The following is a 26,158-nucleotide window of genomic DNA, read 5'->3' as shown; positions in this document are numbered from 1 at the left end:
CAAAAAAAAAAAAAAAAAAAAAAAGACCAACCCCAAACACACCAATCCAATGACAGACCTCCTACCTTGACAGTCACGGTGCCAGCCACAATGCCATCCACTGTGGATTCGGCAAACGGGTCAAACCGTCGGTCGTTCCGTCGCATGAAGTCAGGCTTGAGGATGTATCCTGACCGGCCGTTGTACTCAAAGATACCCAGGTTGATCTGCATTGCCAGGTCTGAGAGCAGAAAAAAAAAAGCAATAGGAACTTTTGAAAAAGGAAATGTATATAAATGAAAGTATCTCTCTACATATATCTACATATTCTTATCTATCTCTCTTGCATGCGTGCGTGCGTGCGTGCGTGCATGCATGCGTATGTGTGTGTGTGTGCGTGTGTGTGTGTGTATGATAGTCAGTCATGTCCGACTATGACCATCAGGACAGCAGAGGAGGCAACTGCTGTCCCCAACTCTCTGGGCTGGAATTTGATTATAGTGGCTTGCCCAAGTTACATCCCCACTCTCTCAGCCAAGAGGGTTTTAGGACAGTCAGCATTGGGATGGTTCCCAAAGGCCAACTAGCCCTCTCAAGTCTGCAGCACTAAGAGCCAGTACAACATTGTGTCCTAGTTTGAGAGTCAAAGTCCTTCACAAAAGACTAAGCTGAAAATGACTTCCAATTGCAGTGGAGAAACACACACACACACACACACACACATATATATATATATATATATATACAGAAGAGAGAGAGAGAGAGAGAGAGACAGAGACAGAGACAGAGAGAGATATATTCACACTGTCATTGCTCAATCAACATCACTACTTCCATTCATAAAGTTAATAGGTTAAAAGTCGCGCCGCCTCTTTATGGTCATCAGGACATTCAAGATCCGCTACGTCAAAGGCACGGCATTGGAAGACAGAGGCCCAGTCCTCCCATTCCTCCATTTCAACCTTCACCAGCCACAGTCAGGTGCCCCCCTTCACACCTGGGGTGGAGTGATGGCCTAGAGGTAACGCGTCCGCCTAGGAAGCGAGAGAATCTGAGCGCGCTGGTTCGAAATCACGGTTCAGCCGCCGATATTTTCTCCCCCTCCACTAGACCTTGAGTGGTGGTCTGGACGCTAGTCATTCGGATGAGACGATAAACCGAGGTCCCGTGTGCAGCATGCACTTAGCGCACGTAAAAGAACCCACGGCAACAAAAGGGTTGTTCCTAGCAAAATTCTGTAGAAAAATCCACATCGATAGGAAAAACAAATAAAACTGCATGCAGGAAAAAATACAAAAAAATGGGTGGCGCTGTAGTGTAGCGACGCGCTCTCCCTTGGGAGAGCAGCCCGAATTTCACACAGAGAAATCTGTTGTGATAAAAAGAAATACAAATACAAAAACCAGAGCAAAGCGCCTTTCCCAAGGACACAACACGGCGCCGAAACAGGGCCTCGAACCCTGATCACTGGTGAACACTGGGTCACAAGTCCAACGTCAAACAGATTCTGCCACAGCGTCTCCTACTTTTTCATTCATTAACTCTTTCACCACCAAGTTTCTGTGTGTGAAAAACACTCCCTGGCGCCAAATATTTTAAAAACAATGCTCTCCGTCACAGATTTCGGTTCATGTCAAAACAACGCAACAGACTTGTTCACTTCAAACTTGGTCAGGGAGCAAAGGTTGGTCATTGTGTGTGTGTCTGTTGGTGGGAAACTGGCTGCAGCTGTCAAGCTTTGTTACAATGTGAAAAATGGTCTTTTCAACATGACCCCTCGATGTCGACAAAAGTCGCCTAAGGCGGTGCAGTGCCTTGTCAACTAAAGTCACCTATGGCAGAGAAAGATTTAAAGAAAAAAAAAATCAAACAAAGTAAACAGAAACATGAAAAAAACAACAACAACAAATAAAGTGAAGTATAATTATTCTGGCACTGAAGACCTCCGGAACCAGCACATACCCAGTGTCTAATAATTGAGGGCCATCCTTTACCCACCAGGTGCTGTTACCGAGACTCTAACCCAGGACCCTAAGATTGAAAGTCCAACGCTTTACCCACTTGGTTAAAAAATCAAACTTAGTAAACAGAAACATGGAAAAAAAAACACACCCAAAAAACCCAGATAAAGTGAAAAATCATTGTTCTGACACTGAAGAGTCAGATATGAAGTGACGTCCTAGAGGTAACCTGTCCACTTGGGAAGTGAGAGAATCTGCGCACACTGGTTTGAATCCTGGGACAGTCGCCAGCATTTTCTCTCCCTCCACTGGACTCTGAGTGGTGGTCTGAACGCTAGTCATTCAGATGAGACAATAAACCCAGGTACCATGTCCAGCATACTCTTAGCACACATAAAAGAACCCACAACAACAAAAGAGTTGTCCGTGGCAAAATTCTGTTTAAAAAAAAAATCCACTTCGATAGGAAAACAAATAAAAAAAACAGCAGGCTGGAGAAAAAAAAGAAGAAGAAGAGATTGACTAACAAAACACATAAAAAAAATCCACTACATTTTCAAGACCGGTGGTGCCAGCACTCACCCAGTGTCTGATAATTGAGGGCCACCAGCTGACAGCCGGCATTCCAGTACACCTGGGGCATGAAGTTGCTGGAGTCCACCCGGGTCCCTCGAGGGTAGATACGACTCAGCTGACGCTTGTTGTAGCTTGCACAGGTTAAAGAAACTCAGGCACTGAATGATGATAACAATACTAATACTAATTGGTAGTACTTATATGGTGCGAACTCCCTCATGTAATGGGGCTCTCAGTGCCTTACATGAAACAACACATATACAATAGTGCATAATAACATAGCTATGCACATGAAAACAACAATACATATATATCTATACACCATCACAATACTACAAATTATTGTAGGTGTGAACACAAACACACACACACACACAGACACACACACACACAAATAAACACACACATGACAAAAATACCCTACACACACGCGCACCCACATGCTGTCGCACGCACACACATCTGCACACACACAAACATCCACCCACAGACACACGCACACACACACTATATGATGACTTCAGCAGAGGGCATAGTGTGATGGATAGGAAAAGGAAGAATGCAAACAACTGACTATGCTTCATCACACCCAAAGGCCTGTTTGAACAGATGGGTTTTCAAGTTTGTTTAGAAAGAGCACAAGAGTTGGTAAGTGATGGAGATCCAGCGGAAGAGAATTCCAGACAAGTATGGAGGAAACGACGTCTTCCCCCATGTAAAAAAACCCAAAAAACAACAAGAAAAACAAAAAACAAAAAAACAGAAACCTTTAAAACATTTTTCTTGTAATCATTTGTGAAGAGCTATTAATTTTTATCAACAATAAAAATCATCGATATCATTAGATTTTTGTTTTTCATTTGTGAAGAGCTATTATAATAATTTTTATCAACAATAATAATCAATATCATTAGATTTTTGTTTTGTTTTGTTTTGAAAGTGTAAAGATGTATGTTTGTGTATAGTTTGGTAACAATTTTTGATGGGTTCATCTCATCTCCTGTAACTAATTATGTTTTCCAATAATTTTTTTTTTTGTGGGGATAGTTCCATCACCTGATCATGATATGGGGGGTGTGGGGGGGGGGTAAAAGCAAATGTTATAAACATATATGTGCGTGCGTGCGTGTGTGTGTGTGAGCGCGCATGTGCGTGCGTACTTGTGTGTGTCTGTGTACGTGTGTGTTTCTTAATGCGCTCATGCATGTACATGTGCATGTACGCTCAGTCCTGATTTCACCCCAAACAAAGTGAGGAAAGGATACTTCACAAAGTCCACTGGTGACTCTTTCAGCTGAGCCAAAGCCTGCGTTTCCACAAAGGAGGAAATCTCATAGGATTTGTTCCTCTCTGGAACAGACAAGCACATTTTAAAACAAATTAGTAACATACATACACATATTGAACAGAAAGCTAGTACCACTTGTTTTGGATTTTTATGTTGGAACATAAAAGCTGCCTGCATTACAGATAATAATTGTAACAGTAAAGTAAAAATTAAAAAAAAGAAGTAATAATAATATCCATGATGATTTTTTTAGTAATTACAACAAATAAAAAAATGATACTGAAAAAAGGAAGCAAAAATGACAAAATAAAAGATAAATTGCTGCTAAAGATCTCCACAACAAGAACACACACACACACACACACACACTCTCTCTCTCTTCACACACACACACTCACACACACACAACACACACAAAACCAAGAAGGGAGACAACAAAAAGAAGGGAGACAAATCAGCAACCAACAAATGAGCAACAGGCAACAATGCCTAGGAAAGCTAGATTCAGTATTGTATACAAGTTCAAATTTCAGTTGGGTTTCACATTCTATAACCTTGTGTTTTTTTAATTTTTAATTTTATTTTATTTTATGCAAACAAGCAATATTCATCTCAGCTGGTGACAATGAATGAAACCATTATTGCAATAATACACAGAACAAAAAACAAAAGCAAAAAAAGGAAAAGAAAAAAGCTGATTTGATCATCATCTTCAATATCATCCACTGATAATACAACCAACTTTGCAATATTAAAAAAAAAAAAAAAAAAAAAAAAAAAAAAAAAAAAAAAATCATCATCATCAGCAACATTGAAAACAACCATCTTTCTCCCAATCATTAATCAACCAATTTAGTGCCGGAAAATTTTGTAAAAAAAGAAAAGAAAGAAAAAAAGGAGAAAAAAAGTGCACTCCCCTGGTCAGGGAAGTTTGGGGATTCAGGGGTAATTAAGAAAAAAAAAAATCTTGTACACAAACTATGAGAGATTCAGAAAGAAAGTGAATGTTTTGTGAAGGAAAATAAATGCAGATTCTGCATCTGGGCTTTTGTTCCCAATTAGTTTGATTGTAGATAGCTGTTCAGGGATTGAAAGTGAAGATAATGATTTTTGCTGAAAAAAATTAATCCATATTAAGACAACTTATGGAACATTATACAAATAAGCGGAATCACAGATAATTACTTTCCAGAGAGCGAGACACAATGATAATGACAACAACCAACTTAAATGTCATCAGCAGTAAACATGCAGTTATCTGTCATGGGGATACACAGCAAGAGAGAGAGAGAGAGAGAGAGAGAGAGAGAGAGAGAGAGAGAAGAAGAAGAAACGAAAACTTATGTTACTGACTTTCCACGGACACAACAGAATGGATGTGTTAAGACAACCAGTGGAACATGCACAAACAAGCAACATTATATATAATCACTCTAATTACTTTCCAGAGAGTGAGACAATGACCATGACCAGCTTCAATGTCATCAGCAGTTAACACAGCATTATCCCAGGGTGTGCCTAGTTTTTAGTATAGGACAAGGAGTCTTCATTTATTCATTCATTTATTATCATTATTGGTAGTTGTAGTAGTGGTGGTGGTGGTAGTAGTAGTGGCAGTGGTAGTATCATTGTTGTTATTATTATTATTGTTGTTGTTATCATTATTACTGTTATTATCATCATCATTATTGGCATTACTATTATTGATATTGTTATTGTTGTTGTCATTAGCTATGTATCTGATTATTCATCTATGTTATAAACTCTCCTTGATTTTCGGGCTTATTTATTATTGTAACCTACTTGTTTATATTTGAAGGTCGTTTTACATGTTTTTAGTATTTTTTTGTTGTTGTAACGAGTGTGAAATGGAGACTGATGGCGGACGCATGGATATTTGATGCAGCTGAGATTGTGTGCTTCTGAGCGTATGCAAATCAGCTGAATGGCTTATGCATGTCTATATTTGTACTATATAGAATTTAACTGTGTGCCACCACACCAAGCATCTCCATTTGAGGACAATAAATTATCTTGTGATCTTGTGATCTTATTTGTCATGGGAATACATGGCCAGAGAGAGAGAGAGAGAGAGAGAGAGAGAGAGAGAGAGAGAGAGAGAGAGAGAGAGAGAGAAGCGAAAACTTATGTAACTGACTTTCCGAGGACTCGAAGGAATGGAAGTGGATGGGCTGAATGTAGTTGACCAGAGCCGACATCTCCATCGCTGCCTCCGCCTCCTTGCCAGCCGTTCCCTGTCAACACACACACACAGGTATCAGTCAAGCAAAAACTCTTGATCTTGCTTCTGCCATCATCATCACCATATCATCAGTAGCATCATCATCATTGGGAGTCTTCAAGGGGACACAAATACAAGCGTCCAACGTCAAATCCATGCCAAGGAGCCAACCTTTGTGAAAGTGCTTCTTCTTGTTCTTCACCAGAATTTTTCTCTTCAGTAGCAGAGGGCTTGGCAGAAGAGATAGACGACCTCCTCCATAATTTCTGTGTGTGTGTGTGTGTGTGTGTGTGTGTGTGTGTGTAGGTGTGTGTGTGTGTGTGTGAATGTAAGCATGTGTGTATGTTAAAAAACAACAACAAACAAAACAAAAAAAATCCAATTTCTCCACCAGGAACGGTAAATCAATCAACACCCAGCACGCTTCAATAAACAAACAAACAAACAAAAAAAAACTGCCTAACTTCCACAGACCCCTACTCCACCCCCACACCCCCCTACCCAGCCCCTGTACCCCTTCAAACCAAACCCCCACCCAACCATACCATACACATCTCCCCCCCCCGACTCCCTAAACCACCACACCCACCTTGTCACGCTTGACCCGCTGCCGTCGCCTCTTCTCCTCCTCCGTCATCTCCACAGCCTCCTCCCCCTCCTCCTCCTCCTCATCATCGTCCTCCTCGTCCTCGCTCTCGCTGGAGTCCGACTCGCTCTCGAAGACCTCCACCTCCCCACCCTTCTCCCCCCCCTCACTGCAGACGGACACGTTCTTCTCCAGGACTGCACGGGTCGGGGAGCCATCCGGGAAGCTGGTCTTGCGACCCGTGGGGGAGGAGGGGGAGGACATGTCTCCACCACCCTCGCCCTCCGTGGACGTCCCACCCCCGCTACCCTCGTCCGCGTCGCTGGTGGACTTCGGCTTGGAGGAGGAGTCGCCTCCCTTGCCACCGGCACCCTTGGACGCGGAGCTGGATTTCTGGTTTTGGACTGTGTATGGGGTGTGTGTGTGTGAATAGAATAGAATAGAACAGAAGAGAACAGAAGAGAAGAGAACAGAATAGAACGGATAGAACAGAACAGAGTAGAACAGAACAGAACAAACCAGAACAGAATTAACAGAGTAGAATAGAACAGAACAGAGTAGAACAGAACAGAGTAGAGCAGAAGAGAGTAGAACAGAACAGAACAGAGTAGAGCAGAACAGAACAGAGAGAAACAGAACAGAGTAGAGCAGAACAGAACAGAGAGAAACAGAGTAGAACAGAACAGAGTAGAGCAGAACAGAACAGAGTAGAGCAGAACAGAACAGAACAGAACTGAACAAAGTAGAGCAGAACAGAACAGAACAGAGTACAGCAGAACAGAACAGGAGTAGAGCAGAACGGAGTAGAACAGAACAGAGTAGAGCAGAACAGAACAGAGTAGAGCAGAACGGAGTAGAACAGAACAGAGTAAAGCAGAGCAGAACAGAACAGAGAGAAACAGAACAAAACAGAATAGAGCAGAACAGAACAGAACAGAACAGAGAGAAACAGAACAGAACAGAGTAAGGCAGAACAGAACAGAGAGAAACAGAACAGAGTAGAGCAGAACAGAACAGAGTAGAGCAGAGCAGAACAGAACAGAACAGAGAGAAACAGAACAGAACAGAGTAGAGCAAAACAGAACAGAACAGAACATAATGAAGTATTCTGTACTACTGTGATGCAACTGAGATTCTAACAGACTCTTTTTGCCCCTTTATATTCTCACAATCATACATACCATCATACAGATGCACATACTTTTTGACTGTTTCCTTCCCATAATCATTACATACAGTCATACACATGCACACACACGTCCATATGCTCAGGTATCATGAACACATGTATGCATTTGTATACAAGCGACGGGCGCAATAGCCGAGTGGTTAAAGCGTTGGACTGTCAATCTGAGGGTCCCGGGTTCGAATCAGGGTGACGGCGCCTGGTGGGTAAAGGGTGGAGATTTTTACGATCTCCCAGGTCAACATATGTACAGACCTGCTAGTGCCTGAACCCCCTTCGTGTGTATATGCAAGCAGAAAATCAAATACGCACGTTAAAGATCCTGTAATCCATGTCAGCGTTCGGTGGGTTATGGAAACAAGAACATAACCAGCATGCACACCCCCGAAAACGGAGTATGGCTGCCTACAAGGCGGGGTAAAAACGGTCATACACGTAAAAGCCCACTCGTGTGCATTCGAGTGAACGCAGAAGAAGTATACAAGCATGCATACATGTGTGAATGTGTGCGCATGTGTGTGTGTGTGTGTGTGTGTGTGTGTGTATCTATGTGCATAATTATGCTTTGCTAGGTTCATTTTTTGGTGGCTGATGTAAAATATCATGCCTTATCATACAGCACCCATGTCCAGAGCAGTTTTTTTTTGTCAGGGCACTGCACAAGTATCCGTTCTTCTTCTTCTTTCTTCTTCTTCTTTTCTTCTCCTCCTTTTTCTTCTTCTCCTCCTTCTTTTTATTCTTGTTCTTCTTCTATTTCTTCTTTTTCTTCTTACTGTCATCATCAAGTGGAGTGATGGCCTAGAGGTAACGCGTCCGCCTAGGAAGTGAGAGAATCTGAGCGCGCTGGTTCGAATCACGGCTCAGCCGCCGATATTTTCTCCCCCTCCACTAGACCTTGAGTGGTGGTCTGGACGCTAATCATTCGGATGAGACGATAAACCGAGGTCCCGTGTGCAGCATGCATTTAGCGCATAGAAAAGAACCCATGGCAACAAAAGGGTTGTTCATGGCAACACTCTGTAGAAAAAATCCACTTCGATAGGAAAAACAAATAAAACTACACACTGGAAAAAATACAAAAAAAAATGGGTGGTGCTGTAGTGTAGCGAGGCGCTCTCCCTGGGGAAAGCAGCCCGAATTTCACACAGAGAAATCTGATGTGATAAAAAGAAATACAAATACAAACAATTTTGTAGGCATAGTGTCCAACCAAACAAATACAAGCGTCCAACGTCAAACCCATGCCAAGCAGCCCACCTTTGTGGAAGTGCTTCTTCTTGTTCTTCACCAGAATCTTCCTCTTCAGCAGCAGAGGGCTGGGCAGAGGGACATCAGGCTTCAACTGCAATGCAAAACACCCAGGCATGCTTTCCATCAGTCGAACAGTTGAACCATCCATCAATACATCATCAGCAGCATCAAAAAAGTCAGTCAACTGATCAAAAGATTACGGGGGTTGGGGTGGTGGTGTGGTGGCGTGGTGGGTGTAAGAGAGAATGAGAAAGAGAGCGAGGGAGCGAGGGAGAGAGAGACAGAGGGAGCAAGAGAGAGTGTAAGAGAGAGAGAAAAAAAAAGAGATGTGTGTGTGTGTGTGTGTGTGTGTGTGTGTGTGTGTGTTTGAAAAAAAATCAAAGATACTTGAATTTCTCATTGGGACAGTGTTAAACAGAGTTGTATGACATGTCTTTCTGAGAATGGGACAGAGTTGTACGACATGTCTAACTGGGTGAGAATGGGACAGAGTTGTATGACATGTCTAACTGAGAATGGGACAGAGTTGTATGACATGTCTAACTGAGAATGGGACAGAGTTGTATGACATGTCTAACTGAGTGAGAATGGGACAGAGTTGTATGACATGTCTTAACTGGGTGAGAATGGGACAGAGTTGTATGACATGTCTTAACTGGGTGAGAATGGGACAGAGTTGTATGACATGTCTTAACTGGGTGAGAATGGGACAGAGTTGTATGACATGTCTAACTGAGTGAGAATGGGACAGAGTTGTATGACATGTCTAACTGAGAATGGGACAGAGTTGTATGACAAGTCTAACTGAGTGAGAATGGGACAGAGTTGTATGACAAGTCTAACTGAGAATGGGACAGAGTTGTATGACATGTCTAACTGAGAATGGGACAGAGTTGTATGACATGTCTAACTGAGAATGGGACAGAGTTGTATGACATGTCTAACTGAGAATGGGACAGAGTTGTATGACATGTCTAACTGAGTGAGAATGGGACAGAGCTGTATGACATGTCTTAACTAGGTGAGAATGGGACAGAGTTGTATGACATGTCTTAACTGGGTGAGAATGGGACAGAGCTGTATGACATGTCTTACTGGGTGAGAATGGGACAGAGTTGTATGACATGTCTTAACTGGGTGAGAATGGGACAGAGTTGTATGACATGTCTTAACTGGGTGAGAATGGGACAGAGTTGTATGACATGTCTTAACTGGGTGAGAATGGGACAGAGTTGTATGACATTTCTGAATGGGTGAGAATGGGACAGAGTTGTATGACATGTCTTAATTAGGTGAGAATGGGACAGAGTTGTATGACATGTCTAACTTAGAATGGGACAGAGTTGTATGACATGTCTTACTGACTGAGAATGGGACAGAGTTGTATGACATGTCTAACTGGGTGAGAATGGGACAGAGTTGTATGACATGTCTAACTTAGAATGAGACAGAGTTGTATGACATGTCTAACTGAGTGAGAATGGGACAGAGTTGTATGACATGTCTTACTGGGTGAGAATGGGACAGAGTTGTATGACATGTCTAACTTAGAATGAGACAGAGTTGTATGACATGTCTAACTGAGTGAGAATGGGACAGAGCTGTATGACATGTCTAACTGAGTGAGAATGGGACAGAGTTGTATGACATGTCTTACTGGGTGAGAATGGGACAGAGTTGTATGACATGTCTTAACTGGGTGAGAATGGGACAGAGTTGTATGACATGTCTTAACTGGGTGAGAATGGGACAGAGCTGTATGACATGTGTTACTGACTGAGTTAACTCAGCGTGGCACAGAGGTAAACTGCAAAAACTACTACCTGTTGAATTTTAACTCATTCTACCCCACAGCAACACGCCTGCTACAACTCCCCTGGACCAGCACTACACGACACCACTGAAGGTGGTACACTAGAACGGCAAAAATCGATGGAGAATTGTTAATTTAATATGTCAAACAAAGCTTTGTTTTCATGCTTCCGGAATCCGTAAACGGATCAGTTTAGAATGCCAACTGTACCAAGCAACAAAAGAATTAAATTAGAATAGTGTGCTGGTATGAGAATACTCGTACCTGGTCCACAGGGGATGTGACTGTGGTATGAATTAACTGGTACCTGGGGATGAAATGAGTTAAACAGAGTTGTGAGATTTGTCTTACTGGGTGGGAATCTAGCGGCATGTCCAGCAGCATTTCTCCAAATATCGTGCGGCAGTAGTTGGCCATCTTGGCTTGCTGCTTGGGGCTGACACACACACAGACACACAACGGATATAATGAACACCCACTGTCACACACACAAAAACTCATGCATGCACGCACACACGCACACACACACACCAGACCAAATAAAGCAACTGCCATACACGCGCACACACACTCACACGCACACACACACACACTCAAACACAAAGAGTTTGAATATATTTATTCATTATCTCTATTTGTGTGTGTGTGTATGTGTGTGTGTGTGTGCGCGCGCAAGCGTGTGCGTGCATGTGCATGATGGGCATGTGTGATTGCATACATGCGCGTGCGTGCGCGCGTGTGCGTGTGTGTATGTTTGTGCATGCATGAATGTGTGTGTGTGTGTGTGTGTGTGTGTGTGTGTGTGTATGTGTATGTCTGTGCATGCATGAATGTGTGAACACATGTACACAAGCACTCATATGTATACACACTTATCTCCCTGAATTCCTGCCACATTTGTTTGCATAAGATTTTCAATTTTTTTTATAAAGTTTCTCATACTGTCCCTCATCAGGCCCTCCTCTCAAAATACTCCTTTTGACCCTGGTATTTTTCGTTTGTTTGTTTGTTTTTTTTGCTGTTCCAATGGAATCACTCTCACACTGCTCACCCAACCGCCCCCATACATGACCACATTTGGGTTCGTCTGCCACAGAATCAACGCTGGCTGATCCACAGGGAACTGCCAATGCTAGGTCAACTGGGAGGCCACATACCAGAGCAGACCCTGCATGCTGTGAGAGGAGGGGTACAAAAAATGTTGGCGTGTATGGTATTCGATCCTGTGAAATCTGATTCTCTCCCTTCCTAGGCGGACATGTCATCCACTAGGCCACCGCTCCACATTGCAGAAGTACATGGATGGGAATTCAAAACCTTGGTTCGCCATGTGCAACTGACTCACCCACAGTGGTTCTCGAAGGACAGGATGACTGGGTAGTCCGAGGTCTTGAATGCACTTTCCGCTATTGCTTCTACCACGTCCTGAAAACAAAACCCACACATTTTTTTTTTGGTGTTTTTTTTTTGGTTGCTGCCCCATCATTTGCACCACCGTTTCAGTGGCATCACTCCCATTCCCAGTCCCCCATACGTGGCCACACCTGGGTTTGTCTGTATCAGTCCCAGTGCCGGCAGTCCACAGGGAACCATCGATGTTGGTCACCAGGAGGCCACGCACCAGAGGAGACCCTGCACTGATGCTGAGTCACTTCGGTGGTGTTTGGTAGTGCCTGTTCTGATTTAACGTATTTGGCACAACACCAACTAAGCCCCCTACTGATGCCAGTAATGGCTTAGTCATGGAGCCAGACTGAGTTGTCTCCCCTAGAGTGGAGAACACCACCAAGTCCCTCCATCAACAATCCCCATGAATCCGCCAACACTGAAGACATTGACAAGACTCACCCCAAGCGCAACCCCCCCCCCACCCCCCCCACACACACACACATTTAGGCATTAAAAAAAACACACCAGCAGCTACGAATTACACCTAACACGGCACACATAACGTGGATATTTTATAATATAGTTTTGATGATTATATGTGTAACAATATTCATGTTCAGGTTAGTTTTTTTTTTCTTTTCTAATCCTCTGATGAGCAACGGATGAAATGGGCCAATCAGTGGCAGTTTCAGTTTCTCAAGGAGGCGTCACTGCATTCTGGAAAATTCATGTACACTCCACCAAATCTTCTAAGCAGATGCATGACCAGCAGCATAACCCAACGCGCTTATAAGGCCTTGAGTGCATGCATATGATACAGTTCTGTACCTATTACAGTGGATTCCTCCTGCAGAATTTTACAAGAGGACAAACCTTTTGCCATGGGGTCTTTTTCAGTGTGCAAAGTGCATGCTGCACATGGGGCCTCCATTTATCATCTCATCTGAACGACTTGATGCTCAGTTCGATTCAGAGAAAGGGCAAGAGCGGAATTCAAACCCAAAACCTTCAAAGACTCTGATTGGGCAGACAAGCATCTTAACCATTTTGCCATCTTTTTTTGTCTTTAACTTAAAAAAAGATTTTTTTTGCAAAGCCATGTATATAATATACAGAAAACAGTATGAACAAACAGTAACATACAATGAGTACGAAAAGAAAATAGAACAGATAGATAAAAAAAAAAAGAAGATATAAAAAAAAAAGAAAAAGAGAAAAAACCCTGATTAATCAACTAACTACCTGACCAATCAGTCAATCAATCAGATTTGACAATACAGTAGAAGTAGCGGTGACACTTTCAAGAACTATGACACTTGTAACAGCAGCAAAACAAATAATGATGACATAAGACAGTAGTAACCATAATGAAACCAATTACAACGTAACAACAGCATCAAATACGTCAACCCACTACACTAACAACAACAACACAGAGAGAGAAACCGACAAGACAAAAGCTGGGTGATGATAGCGTCCATTCCACCAGCCATCTTGGTGTGGTGTTGTGCGTTGTGGGTGTGTACCTTGAAGGGCACCTCAGTGCACATGGTGTAGCCGTGAGTGATGACCGGCTCCTCGTCCTGACCCTTGCCGTCCCAGCAGTCCAGCTCCACACAGCGACAGCCGCACAACAGCACCTGTCTGTAGATCTCCACCGAGGACTTGCCGGTGAACTGGTGACCTGCAACACAGCTCACACATTAGGAGAGGGTGTGCAGATCCACTTTTGTCGGATTTTTTTGTCAGGACTCCCTGGTTATTTTATTTTATTTTTTTTAGTGAGAACAGCGTGTGCATGCACGTCTTCGTTTCCGTCTGCTTTTTTTCCAGGTCGCCGAAAGGTTAAAATTTCGTTGTGGACATTGCTGTTTTGACGAAACGATTTTGAATGTTTTCAGTAACTATTTTTTGGAAGTTTACGAGGTATATTTGGTTTTATAATTACACCCGTTATTTGCTTTAATCTTCTATGTTTACTTTGAGTGTGTTTCTTGTTATATATCTGCCATTACATATTCAAACTGATCCATTTATAAACTCTGCCGAAACATTGTCTGAACAAAAGCAGAGCAAACTCAGAGAAGCCAGTTATGGTGGTGGTCTGCCCCCGTGTCATCATATGACCTACTTCTCGCACTGCGAGCGACGAAAAGTAGGCCACGAAAGTGGGCTGCACACCCTCTCTATTGTCACAGTTTCAGGACGGGCGCAATAGCCGAGTGGTTAAAGCGTTGGACTGTCAATCTGAGGGTCCTGGGTTCGAATCACGGTGACGGCGCCTGGTGGGTAAAGGGTGGAGATTTTTACGATCTCCCAGGTCAACATATGTGCAGACCTGCTAGTGCCTGAACCCCCTTCATGTGTATATGCAAGCAGAAGATCAAATATGCACGTTAAAGATCCTGAAATCCATGTCAGCGTTCACTGGGTTATGGAAACAAGAACATACCCAGCATGCACACCCCCGAAAACGGAGTATGGCTGCCTACATGGCCGGGTAAAAACGGTCATACACGTAAAAGCCCACTCGTGTGCATACGAGTGAACGCAGAAGAAGAAGAAGAAGTCACAGTTTCAGTTTCTCCAAGGAGTCGTCATTGCGTTCGAAATAATCTATTATTAAGGTCCTAGAGAGGAGCGGCCTGCACAGCATCGAAAGCCTGCTGATCCAGTGCCAGCTACACTGGACAGTACACACTGTCCACATGACAGACAGCAGGATCCCGAAGATAATTTTGTATGGCCAGCTGAGGGAAACCCACCGTGAACTTGGAAGACCCTGCAAGTGCTTCAAGGACACCTTGAAGACAAACCTCAAAGCCTGTGACATAGACATTGCTTCCTGGGAAACTGATGCCCTTGACCGCTCTTGCTGGAGGATGCTGTGCTCTAGTGGCATAAAGATGTTTGAAAACAAGAGAATGCTGGCCATTAAGGAGAAGCGTGAGCGAAGGAAGCAGGGCTCAACTTCTGGAGACATTTTCCCTTGCAACACCTGTGGGAAGTGCTGCGCATCCAGAATCGGCCTCTTCTCCCATATGAGGACGCACATCGACAAATAAGCCTGCTTGCCTACTCATCCGTCGGACCGACGGGAGACTCCATCAGTATCAATCTATTATTATATGCTACACCACATCCTGCTAAGCAGATGCCTGACTGGCAAGCAGCTATAACCCAGTGCACTTGTCAGGCTTTGAGTGCATGCACGAATATTTTTGTACCCATCAGAGTGGATTTCTTTCACAGAATTTTCCCAAGAGGACAACACTTTTGTTGCCATGGGTTCTTTTTCAGTGCACCAAGTGCATGCTGCACATGTAACCTCGGTTTACCATTTCATCTGAATGACTAGACGCTCAGTTTGATTTTCCCGTCAAACTTGGGAGAAAGGGTGGGAGTGGGATTCGAACCCAGACCCTCACAGACACTGTACTGACAGATAGGCGTCTTAACCATTCTGCCACCTTGCTCAGTTGAGGAAGGTAGCAGATGAGAAAAGCTGTCTGTGGTTGACATTCTTTCCTCTTTGCTGCTCCTGATCATTGGAACAACCTTCCACATCATTTATATATTTTTGTGTTTGTATTTCTTTTTATCACAACAGATTTTCTGTGTGAAATTCGGGCTGCTCTCCCCAGAGAGAGCGCGTCGCTACACTACAGTGCCACCCATTTTTTTGTATTTTTTCCTGCCTGCAGTTTTATTTGTTTTTCCTATCGAAGTGGATTTTTCTACAGAATTTTGCCAGGAACAACCCTTTTGTTGCTGTGGGTTCTTTTACATGCGCTAAATGCATGCTGCACATGGGACCTCGGTTTATCGTCTCATCCGAATGACTCATATCTGTTCGTCTGACCCCTGTCTGTTGCCTTCTGCTCTTCACTAAAAAAACCCCCCAACAAACCCTGTCTGTAAGCACTCTCTGTTTTCTATTTCTTGAACACCACATAATGCTGCCTGCCAACTCACTTTGCATGTTTGAGGAATGAGAGAAGGAGGTGGGGGGTGGGGGGGGGGTGGAGTAAGGAGGAGGGGGACAGAGAGTGGTCGTGAGTGGTTCATGAAATGTGTAACTTTCCCTTTCATGTAAAGCATCCCTGAGCTCTTGGAGAGAAAGAGCACTGTCCAAATGTACATTATCATCATTATTATTATAACTAATATCATCAATATGGTCATTATCGTCATCATCATTATTATCATTAATATTATCATCATTATCAATATCATTATTTGAGATTTTTAAAGATTACACACACACACACACATATACACATTCAAACCTATCTATATTGTTGTTGTTGTTGTTGTTGTTAACCACTCGACCATTTCCCCCATCAGTCCCCACCTGCTCTGTGTGCTGAAACACTCTGCCTTTCGTTCATTAGTCGTGCCACAGGCACCGAGACAGACTGACACACCTTACGGCTACTTCACCACTCACTGTCTCACCTCGCCCCTCTCTTGCTCTCTCCTGACTGACACTTTACTCTTCTCTTCACACATGCAACCCCCCTTCCCTACACCCCCCTCACCCACCTGTACCATTTCTTCTTCCTCCTCCTCATCACCCCCTGCCCTCCTCCTCATCATCACCCCCCCCACCCTCCTCCCCGCTTAATTAAGCCCTCTCCCCTTCCCGGGTATCAGAGAACAGAAACTCACTGGCAGCCAGGTGAGACGTCACCCATCGCATGAAGTGATATTTGTCTGGAATGTGTGTTGTGTTGTGTTGTGGTGTGGTGTGTTGTGTTGTGGGTTCCAAAACAAGGCAGCTTCTGACCTTGAAGACACAGCTTACACCTTTCATACAGACCCTCCCCCACCACCACAACCACCACCATCTTCCTCCGCCTCTTTCCCCCCACCCCACCCCTATACTACTGCCTGTCACGCATGTCTCGCCTGTAGGGTTGTCTCACCTGTCAGGTAGCTGTCTCACTTGACACCTTTCTCACCTGTCAGGTAGCTGTCTCACTTGACACCTTTCTCACCTGTCAGGTAGCTGTCTCACTTGACACCTTTCTCACCTGTCAGGTAGCTGTCTCACTTGACACCTTTCTCACCTGTCAGGTAGCTGTCTCACTTATCAATTAGCTGTCTCACCTGTCAGGTAGCTGTCTCACTTGACATATGTCTCACCTGTCAGGTAGCTGTCTCACTTGACATCTGTCTCACCTGTCAGGTAGCTGTCTCACTTGACATCTGTCTCACCTGTCAGGTAGCTGTGTCACTTGACATCTGTCTCACCTGTCAGATAGCTGTCTCACTTGACATCTGTCTCACTTGTCAGGTAGTTAGCTGTCTCACTTGACATCTGTCTCACCTGTCAGATAGCTATGTCACTTGACATCTGTCTCACCTGTCAGATAGCTGTCTCACTTGACATCTGTCTCACCTGTCAGGTAGCTGTCTTACTTGACATATGTCTCACCTGTCAGGTAGCTGTCTTACTTGACATCTGTCTCACCTGTCAGGTAGCTGTCTTACTTGACATATGTCTCACCTGTCAGGTAGCTGTCTCACTTGACATCTGTCTCACCTGTCAGGTAGCTGTCCCATTTGTAAGGCAGCTGTCTCACTTATCAATTAGCCATCTCACCTGTCAGGTAGCTGTCTCACCTGACATATGTCTCACCTGTCAGGTAGCTGTCTCACCTGACATCTGTCTCACCTGTCAGGTAGCGGTGTCACTTGACATCTGTCTCACCTGTCAGGTAGCTGTCTCACTTGACATCTGTCTCACCTGTCAGGTAGCTGTCTCACTTGACATTTGTCTCACCTGTCAGGTAGCTGTGTCACTTGACATCTGTCTCACCTGTCAGGTAGCTGTGTCACTTGGCATCTGTCTCACCTGTCAGGTAGCTGTCTCACCTGACATCTGTCTCACCTGTCAGGTAGCGGTGTCACTTGACATCTGTCTCACCTGTCAGGTAGCTGTGTCACTTGATATCTGTCTCACATGTCAGGTAGCTGTCTCACTTGACATCTGTCTCACCTGTCAGGTAGCGGTGTCACTTGACATCTGTCTCACCTGTCAGGTAGCTGTGTCACTTGATATCTGTCTCACATGTCAGGTAGCTGTGTCACTTGACATCTGTCTCACCTGTCAGGTAGCTGTCTCACTTGACATCTGTCTCACCTGTCAGGTAGCTGTCTCACTTGACATCTGTCTCACCTGTCAGGTAGCGGTGTCACTTGACATCTGTCTCACCTGTCAGGTAGCTGTCTCACTTGACATCTGTCTCACCTGTCAGGTAGCTGTCTCACTTGACATCTGTCTCACCTGTCAGGTAGCTGTCTCACCTGACATATGTCTCACCTGTCAGGTAGCTGTCCCATTTATAAGGCAGCTGTCTCACTTATCAATTAGCTCTCTCACCTGTCAGGTAGTTGTCTCATGTGTGTGGTAGCTGACCTACTTGACATCAGTCTCACCTGTGAGGTGGCTGTATCACCTGTCAGGTAGCTGACTCACTTGTCAGGTAGCTGTCTCACCTGTCAAGGGGCTGTCTTACTTGACAGCTGTCTTACCTGTTAGGAAGCTGTCTCACCTGTCCAGGCAGCTGTCTGGCCTATCAGGTAGCTGTCTTACTTGACATAGTCTCACCTGTCAGGTAGCTGTCTCATCTATAAGATAGCTGTTTTACCCATCTTTAGCTATCTTATTTGACATCTCACCTGTCAGGTAGCTGTCTCACCTGTCAGGTATTTGTTTACCTGTTTTTAGCTGTCTTACATGACATCTGTCTCAACTGTCAGGTAGCTGTCTCAGGTAGCTGTCTCACCCTGTCAGGTAGCTGTCTTATATGTCAGGTAAAGGTCTTACTTCTTGACATCTGTCTCACACGTCAGTTAGCTGTCTCACCTGTCAGGTAGGTGTTGTGCGAAGAGTTGATGAAGTAGTGTGCCAGGGGCTGGCTCATGTCCTCGCTCAGGTCCAGCTTCTCGGCAGGGATCACGTTGTTCTCCTCGCTCAGCAGGAACATCAGGAACCCCTCCAGTGACAGGTGACCTGTGAGGGGTGGTGGGGGAGAGGTGGGGGGGTGGGGGTAGGGTGGAAGGGAGAGGGGAAGAAGGCATCCAGTTGTCAGTGATTACAGGCACGGGTCAAGAGTCACATCACTTTGGTACAAAATCATCTTTGCGTTGCATACATTTGTAAAAAACACCAACAAAAATTATTAAACAAAAAAAAAAACAACTTGGGGATTTGATATTCAGTACAGAAATAGGCTCTTCTCTCTCCTGGAAGAAAGCACGACACGATCATCAAAATGACAAACCCCTCCCCCTGCTCCCCCCCCCCCCCCCCGCCCCCCCACACCCCCTAAAAACCCGTCCCCACCATGAAACCTTTTTAACCCAGGAATCTCTACAATACAAGAAGGGCAGAGTTGCAGCACACAAGCACAATTATCTGGGCACTGCGTTCCTTAGGAAGACAAGGATTTGACTGACATTGAACAGATACATTATGTTCTGCCTCCTGAGAGAAAACACGGCATTATTACCAAACTGACTGCACAAAAGGAGAGTCCAAATAATATCATAACTGTGATGTCTTTGGTATAAGAATAAATGTCTAAAACAAAGAAAAAGAAACTCACAGCCAGCGATCTTTGATTAAAGGACAAAATAGTAACACTGTATATTTACTTTACACAGAAAAGGGGAAAAAAAACACCACACCCCAAAACAAAAACAACAGCAAAGCCAACAAATGGGATTCTAAAAACCAAAGCTTTATCTGTATGGAACTGGTTTTCACTGTAACTGACAATGACTTCTTCATTATAGAGAATGAAATCAGAATACATTGCCTGAAAGAATTAAGAAAAAATGTGACTGGAACAACCAGACAAAAAATTACTGGAATAAAAGAGAATGAAGATTCATAATCATACAAAGAAGACACTTTCGTTTTGTTTGTGAAAATGGTTTTGCAAAGCAAATGCAAGCAGTACTTCTAACAAATTGATCAAAACATAGTTCTGATATTCTATAAATATTTTAACTGAAATTAGAAACTGATAGTTGTTTTCTTTTTGCTTTTTTATTTTTTTACGAGCATAGATTTTGTAAGTATCAAATTATTTTCAAACCCATTTTATCACAATTTGAAGTTCACACACACACACATGCATGTATGCACACACACACACACACACACACACACCCCAAACATAAATACTCAAGTCACATACTTTAAAAAAAAAGGATGTCACAGATCAATATGTTTCGAAAATGAAAGACACTAAAACAAAAATCAACTGTTTTAATTTCTCCTCCACCTACCCAGACCTGCATTATCTATTATCGCACTAATCGTCGCCATCTCTACAATCATCTTCATCATCCATGGCAGCACTTATTTAGTTTTTCTTTCTTCATCAGCTCCTCCCCCCCCCCCCACCCCACCAACATGGGTGATGGAGTTATTTACTATTTGCTAAACACTGATAAAATGCACACCTGCTGATGCTCTCTCTCCACCCCTGCCGTTCCTTAAAAGCAAGCGACACACAATGAAATGCATACTCAAAAATTCAATACAGTCCTTCCTTAATGGAATGACTTTACTGGCGCTCACTTTGGCAAACTTGATTGGAGTTGAATGACTTGATTTTTATACCTCAGTAATACCACTGTTATTTCAGAAAAGAACAGCATCACTTTTTTTTTTTCATTAGAGCGTGTCAACAATGGTAATGTGAGAACATGAATCATGCTTCTTTCTCCTGTGTAATCTTCCATCAAGAATAACACACACACATAGCATGAGGCATCCCCCCCCCCCCCCCTCGCTTGGGTATAAAGGTACTAGAGTAGTGTGAAGAAATTAAAGACTGTGATCGACGGGCGCAATAGCCGAGTGGTTAAAGCGTTGGACTGTTAATCTGAGGGTCCCGGGTTCGAATCACGGTGACGGCGTCTGGTGGGTGAAGGGTGGAGATTTTTACAATCTCCCAGGTCAACATATGTGCAGACCTGCTAGTGCCTGAACCCCCTTCATGTGTATATGCAAGCAGAAGATCAAATATGCACGTTAAAAATCCTGTAATCCATGTCAGCGTTCGGTGGGTTATGGAAACAAGAACATTCCCAGCATGCACACCCCCGAAAACGGAGTATGGCTGCCTACATGGCGGGGTAAAAATGGTCATACACGTAAAAGCCCACTCGTGTGCATACGAGTGAACGTGGGAGTTACAGCCCATGAACGCAGAAGAAGAAGAAGAAGAAGAAGAAAGACTGTGATCATAAAGTCTGTAAGCATTATACATACTGCTTGCAATACAAAAGTAAAAAAAAAAGATGGACACTGGATGTGTTCTGAGTTGATTCTGATAGTTACAGGGACAGTTACACAAGTGTTTAGTACTACAACAAAGTTACACAATGTATCAGGCAAAGGTCGCATGAGTGAACAAGAGAGATAGACACAGACAGACTGACCAACCAACCAACCAATGGACAGACAGACAGACAGACCAACAGACAAGAGAAGAAGGCACTACTGCGCACAGGAACAAGTAAGCTTTTCGTACAGGTTAATCAGCACATGAAGATATCTATAACTCACTATGAAACATTTCAACAAATGGATTGTTTTTCTTTTACTAATGCTTACTCAGACATACAAACACATGTGTGCGCGTGCACAAACACACACACACACACACACACAAGTGCACACACGCGCGCGCGCGCGCACACACACACACACACACACACACAGACTCACTCATATGTAAATACATACAAGATAAAGTACATTCTGGAATACACAATGTAAGCGAATGCAAACTATGATTTGTTCCATTGGAACATGATCTTTAAGAATGAAGGAAAGCATAATGAAGATGAAAATAATAAAAAGAAGAAGAAGAAAAAGAAGAAAAGAAATGCCAGTGCTGAACCTTATTTTGTTGCACAAAAAAGCAATGGCACAGAGAGAGAGAGAGAGAGAGAGAGAGAGAGAGAGAGAGAGAGAGAAAGAAACAGAGAGACAGAGAGAGAGAGAGAGTGAAAGACTGAGACAGAGAGAGATAGAAAGAAACAGAGAGACAGAGAGAGAGAGAGAGTGAAAGACTGAAAGAGAGATAGAGATAGAAACAGAGAGAGAGAGAGAGATAGAGAGAGAGAGAGAGAGAAAGAAAGAGAGAGAGAGAGAGAGAGAGAGAGAGTGAAAGACAGAGAGAGAGAGACAGAAAGAAACAGAGAGACACAGAGAGAGAGAGAGAGACAGAGAAGGGAAGAGACACACAAAATAACAAGTTTACAGATCAAGTCACATTCTGGTACTCCAGAGTATCGCTGGGCTGAAGATCTCTACACAATACAGAATCTGTGGAAGCAGAGAGATGGAACAGAACAGAGAAACAAAAAGCATCTTCAGCTCCTGTGTGTACAGCGCATAACGTATGTCACCTACACACACACAAGTTTCACGTTTCAAGTTTTAATTATCCTTTCACTCCTGTTGGAGTATGGAGGATTACTGCAAAATAATGTTTTCATGCCCAGAACAAACATTTCCAAATACACAACAATGTCACATAAAAGTTGAGAAAACACAAATGTCTTTTAACTCCAAAAGTGTAGATAGGCAACATTTGCAAATCTATTCATCTTTCTTTCAGCTAAAATGACTTTTTTTGCCTCCTTTGAGCATATTACAAAAAATAAAAACCGATTCTGGAGACAAATATTTTTTAGGAACATATCTATTTCGTAACTGATCATAATTGGGACATTCCATTATAAAATGAAACTCATCCCCAATAACAGACATGTTACAAACCTTACAAAGCCGTAACTCTTGTGGTATGCCTTTATGTCTCCCTGTTTCTATTTCCAGCTTATGATTACTACTTTGAAATCTGAAGCGGCTGATAATATAATTATCAGGACTTTTGACTTATATATTATACCAACACACATGCACAATATTGCTGTTGACATCCACAATTAAATGCGGCTGTTCAGACGTTTACAAAATGTTTGTTATCCCGAACAGTACACTTGAGACACAGCCACAGTGCATTTGTGTTTTTTCATAGTATATCCAGTTTTGACAATTGTTACCGTGATGAGATTATCAACATGTAGAACAACACAATAATAGGATTAAACACACACAGTCACACACACACACACACACACACACACACACACACCATTAACAAGGATTGAAAACAACCCATTGATGGTGACCCCTTCCCTCCCCCCCCACCCACCCCATGCCAGCATCCCCCCCCCCCCCAAAAAAAAAAAAGCAGCACTTCCTGAGAACATCAGAACACATACCACAAGCTAACAAAATATTCATGGAGGGTGGTAGGGGTGGGGGGTGGGAGGAGGGAGGAAGTGATGCAGTTTTTTTGCGAGAGATACCAGACAGAGGGTGGGAGGGAGGGGGGGGGGATTGGGGGGGAGTGGGGGAGGGGATGTGCAGTGAATTTCACAAACACTCAAGTTTGTTCCAACACACACACACACACACAAACATACAGAAATGCATGCATGCATACAAACAGTACAGTAAACACACATGTTCTTTCCAGGAATTTTTTTTTCTTTTTTTTTTTTTCGTTTCCTGAACTTCCTCTACATCATGCGGCTGACAGACTGTGGGGATGTTAAACATGGAGTGTGTGTGTGTGATAAACGGCAAATTGCACATGTTGTCAGTGAACGAATCAGCATGCTTCTACAACGATGAACACGACTCACAACCCACATCTGTTGAGAGAACATGCTTACCGAAAAAAACAAAAACAAACTGTTTTTCTTAAGAATTAATAAAAAGAAAAGAAAAAAAAAGAATGGGGAAATAGAATGTGTGTGTGTGTGTGTGTGTGTGTGTGTGTGTGTGTGTGTGTGTGTGTGTCTGTGTATGTGTGTGCATGTGTGTGTATGAGTGTGCATGTGTGTGCGTGAGTGCCTCTGTGTGTGTGTGTGTGTGTGTGTGTGTGTGTGTGTGTGTGTGTGTGTGTGTGTATGTGTGTGTGTGTGTGTGTGTGTGTGTGTGTGTGTGTGAGTGCCTGTGTGTGTGTGTGTGTGTGTGTGTGCGCGCGTGTGTGCAAGGGAGGTGGTGGGAGGGTCTCAGTTATGGGGTGAACACATGCACATGCAAAATAATACACACACACATTCAGTGGTGCTTTTGCACAAACAACCGTTCTTGGGCAGTGATCGAACTAACCATCCAAACCCTGCACGCAACTCAAACCACCACAAGGACCGTGGGACTGATTATGTGCACGATGCATGAGTTTATAATGATAAAATTCCATGAAACTCTCACTCTGTCTCTTCCTGTTCCAGGGTATTGGCTGTCATAAATCTTATATCGTGCCTAACTATCATTGTTGTGCTTCGCAATAACGCTGCAAAAAGCGTATAGTGCTTGACTCGATCTGATGGATCGGTCAGTCTAATATCATCATCTTAGATGAACAGACTATGAATAAATAAACAAACGATTGATGGATCTGTGGGAAAATTGCAGGGTGACAAAAATCTCAGAGGTGTGTGTGTGTGTGTGTGTGTGTGTGTGTGTGTGTGTGTGTATGTGTGTGTGTGTGTGTGTGTGTATGTGTGTGTGTGTGTGTGTGTGTGTGTGTGTATGTGTGTGTGTGTGTGTGTGTGTGTGTGTGTGTGTATGTGTGTGTGTGAGTGTGGTATGTGTGTATGTGTGTGTGTATGTGTGTGTGTGTGTGTGTGTGTGTGTGTGTGTGTGTTCGTTTGTTTATTTATAGTCTGTTCATCTAAGATGATGATATTAGACTGAGTGTGTGTGTGTGAGTGTGGTATGTGTGTGAGAGTAAGTGTGTATGCGTGTGCGTGTGTGTGTGTGTGTGTGTGTGAGAGTAAGTGTGTGTGTGTGTGTGTGTGTGTGTGTGTGTGTGTGTGTGTGTGTGTGTGTGTGTGTGTGTGTGTGACAGTGGAAGGGGAGAGGTGTGGGGAGAGGGAAAGAAGGGTGTTGCATGCCCCTTGTATTTTTGTTCAAGTTTGCCTGTTTTGATTCTGCTCTTTCTTTTTCTTCGGTTGACTTGAGATGACTTCTCCTGACCTTGTTACTTCATCTTGAGAGGTTATAATGTTGACTTGAGATGACTTCTCCTGACCTTGCTACTTCATCTTGAGAGGTTATAACGTTGACTTGAGATGACTTCTCCTGACCTTGTTACTTCATCGAGAGGTTATAACGTTGACTTGAGATGACTTCTCCTGACCTTGTTACTTCATCTTGAGAGGTTATAACGTTGACTTGACATGACGTCTCCCGACCTTGTTACTTCATCTTGAGAGGTTATAACGTTGACTTGAGATGACGTCTCCTGACCTTGTTACTTCATCTTGAGAGGTTATAACGTTGACTTGAGATGACGTCTCCTGACCTTGCTACTTCATCTTGAGAGGTTATAATGTTGACTTGAGATGACGTTCTCCTGACCTTGCTACTTCATCTTGAGAGGTATAATGTTGACTTGAGATGACTTCTCTGACCTTGCTACTTCATCTTGAGAGGTTATAATGTTGACTTCAGATGACTTCTCCTGACCTTGTTACTTCATCTTGAGAGGTTATAATGTTGACTTGAGATGACTTCTCCTGACCTTGCTACTTCTTCTTGAGAGGTTATAATGTTGACTTGAGATGACGTCTCCTGACCTTGTTATTTCATCTTGAGAGGTAATAACGTTGACTTTACATGACTTCTCCTGACCTTGTTACTTCATCTTGAGAGGTTATAACGTTGACTTGACATGACTTCTCCTGACCTTGCTACTTCATCTTGAGAGGTTATAACGTTGACTTGAGATGACTTCTCCTGACCTAGATACTTCATCTTGAGAGGTTATAACGTTG

The 26,158-nt window shown here is 43.4% G+C and overlaps 1 protein-coding gene across 1 annotated transcript in view; it reads right to left on the bottom strand.

The window, feature by feature from the left end:
- The window catches only part of LOC143295924 (1-phosphatidylinositol 4,5-bisphosphate phosphodiesterase beta-1-like), a 219,482-nt gene that overhangs the window by 60,182 nt on the left and 133,142 nt on the right, over window positions 1–26,158 (bottom strand). The window contains exons 9-18 of the mRNA XM_076607610.1: window positions 19,146–19,292; window positions 13,798–13,955; window positions 12,228–12,307; window positions 11,234–11,318; window positions 9,076–9,160; window positions 6,636–7,036; window positions 5,963–6,059; window positions 3,782–3,866; window positions 2,523–2,647; window positions 66–220 (exon numbers count right to left, since the gene is read on the bottom strand). Of these exons, the coding sequence (XP_076463725.1) occupies window positions 66–220; window positions 2,523–2,647; window positions 3,782–3,866; window positions 5,963–6,059; window positions 6,636–7,036; window positions 9,076–9,160; window positions 11,234–11,318; window positions 12,228–12,307; window positions 13,798–13,955; window positions 19,146–19,292 (1,418 nt within the window). The remainder of the gene's footprint in view (window positions 1–65; window positions 221–2,522; window positions 2,648–3,781; window positions 3,867–5,962; window positions 6,060–6,635; window positions 7,037–9,075; window positions 9,161–11,233; window positions 11,319–12,227; window positions 12,308–13,797; window positions 13,956–19,145; window positions 19,293–26,158) is intronic.

This window comes from Babylonia areolata, chromosome 21 (genome assembly GCF_041734735.1).
Source record: "Babylonia areolata isolate BAREFJ2019XMU chromosome 21, ASM4173473v1, whole genome shotgun sequence".
Lineage (NCBI taxonomy): Eukaryota > Metazoa > Mollusca > Gastropoda > Neogastropoda > Buccinidae > Babylonia > Babylonia areolata.
The sequence above is the reverse complement of the archived record's forward strand: the minus strand, read 5'-3'. Positions and strand labels throughout refer to the sequence as shown.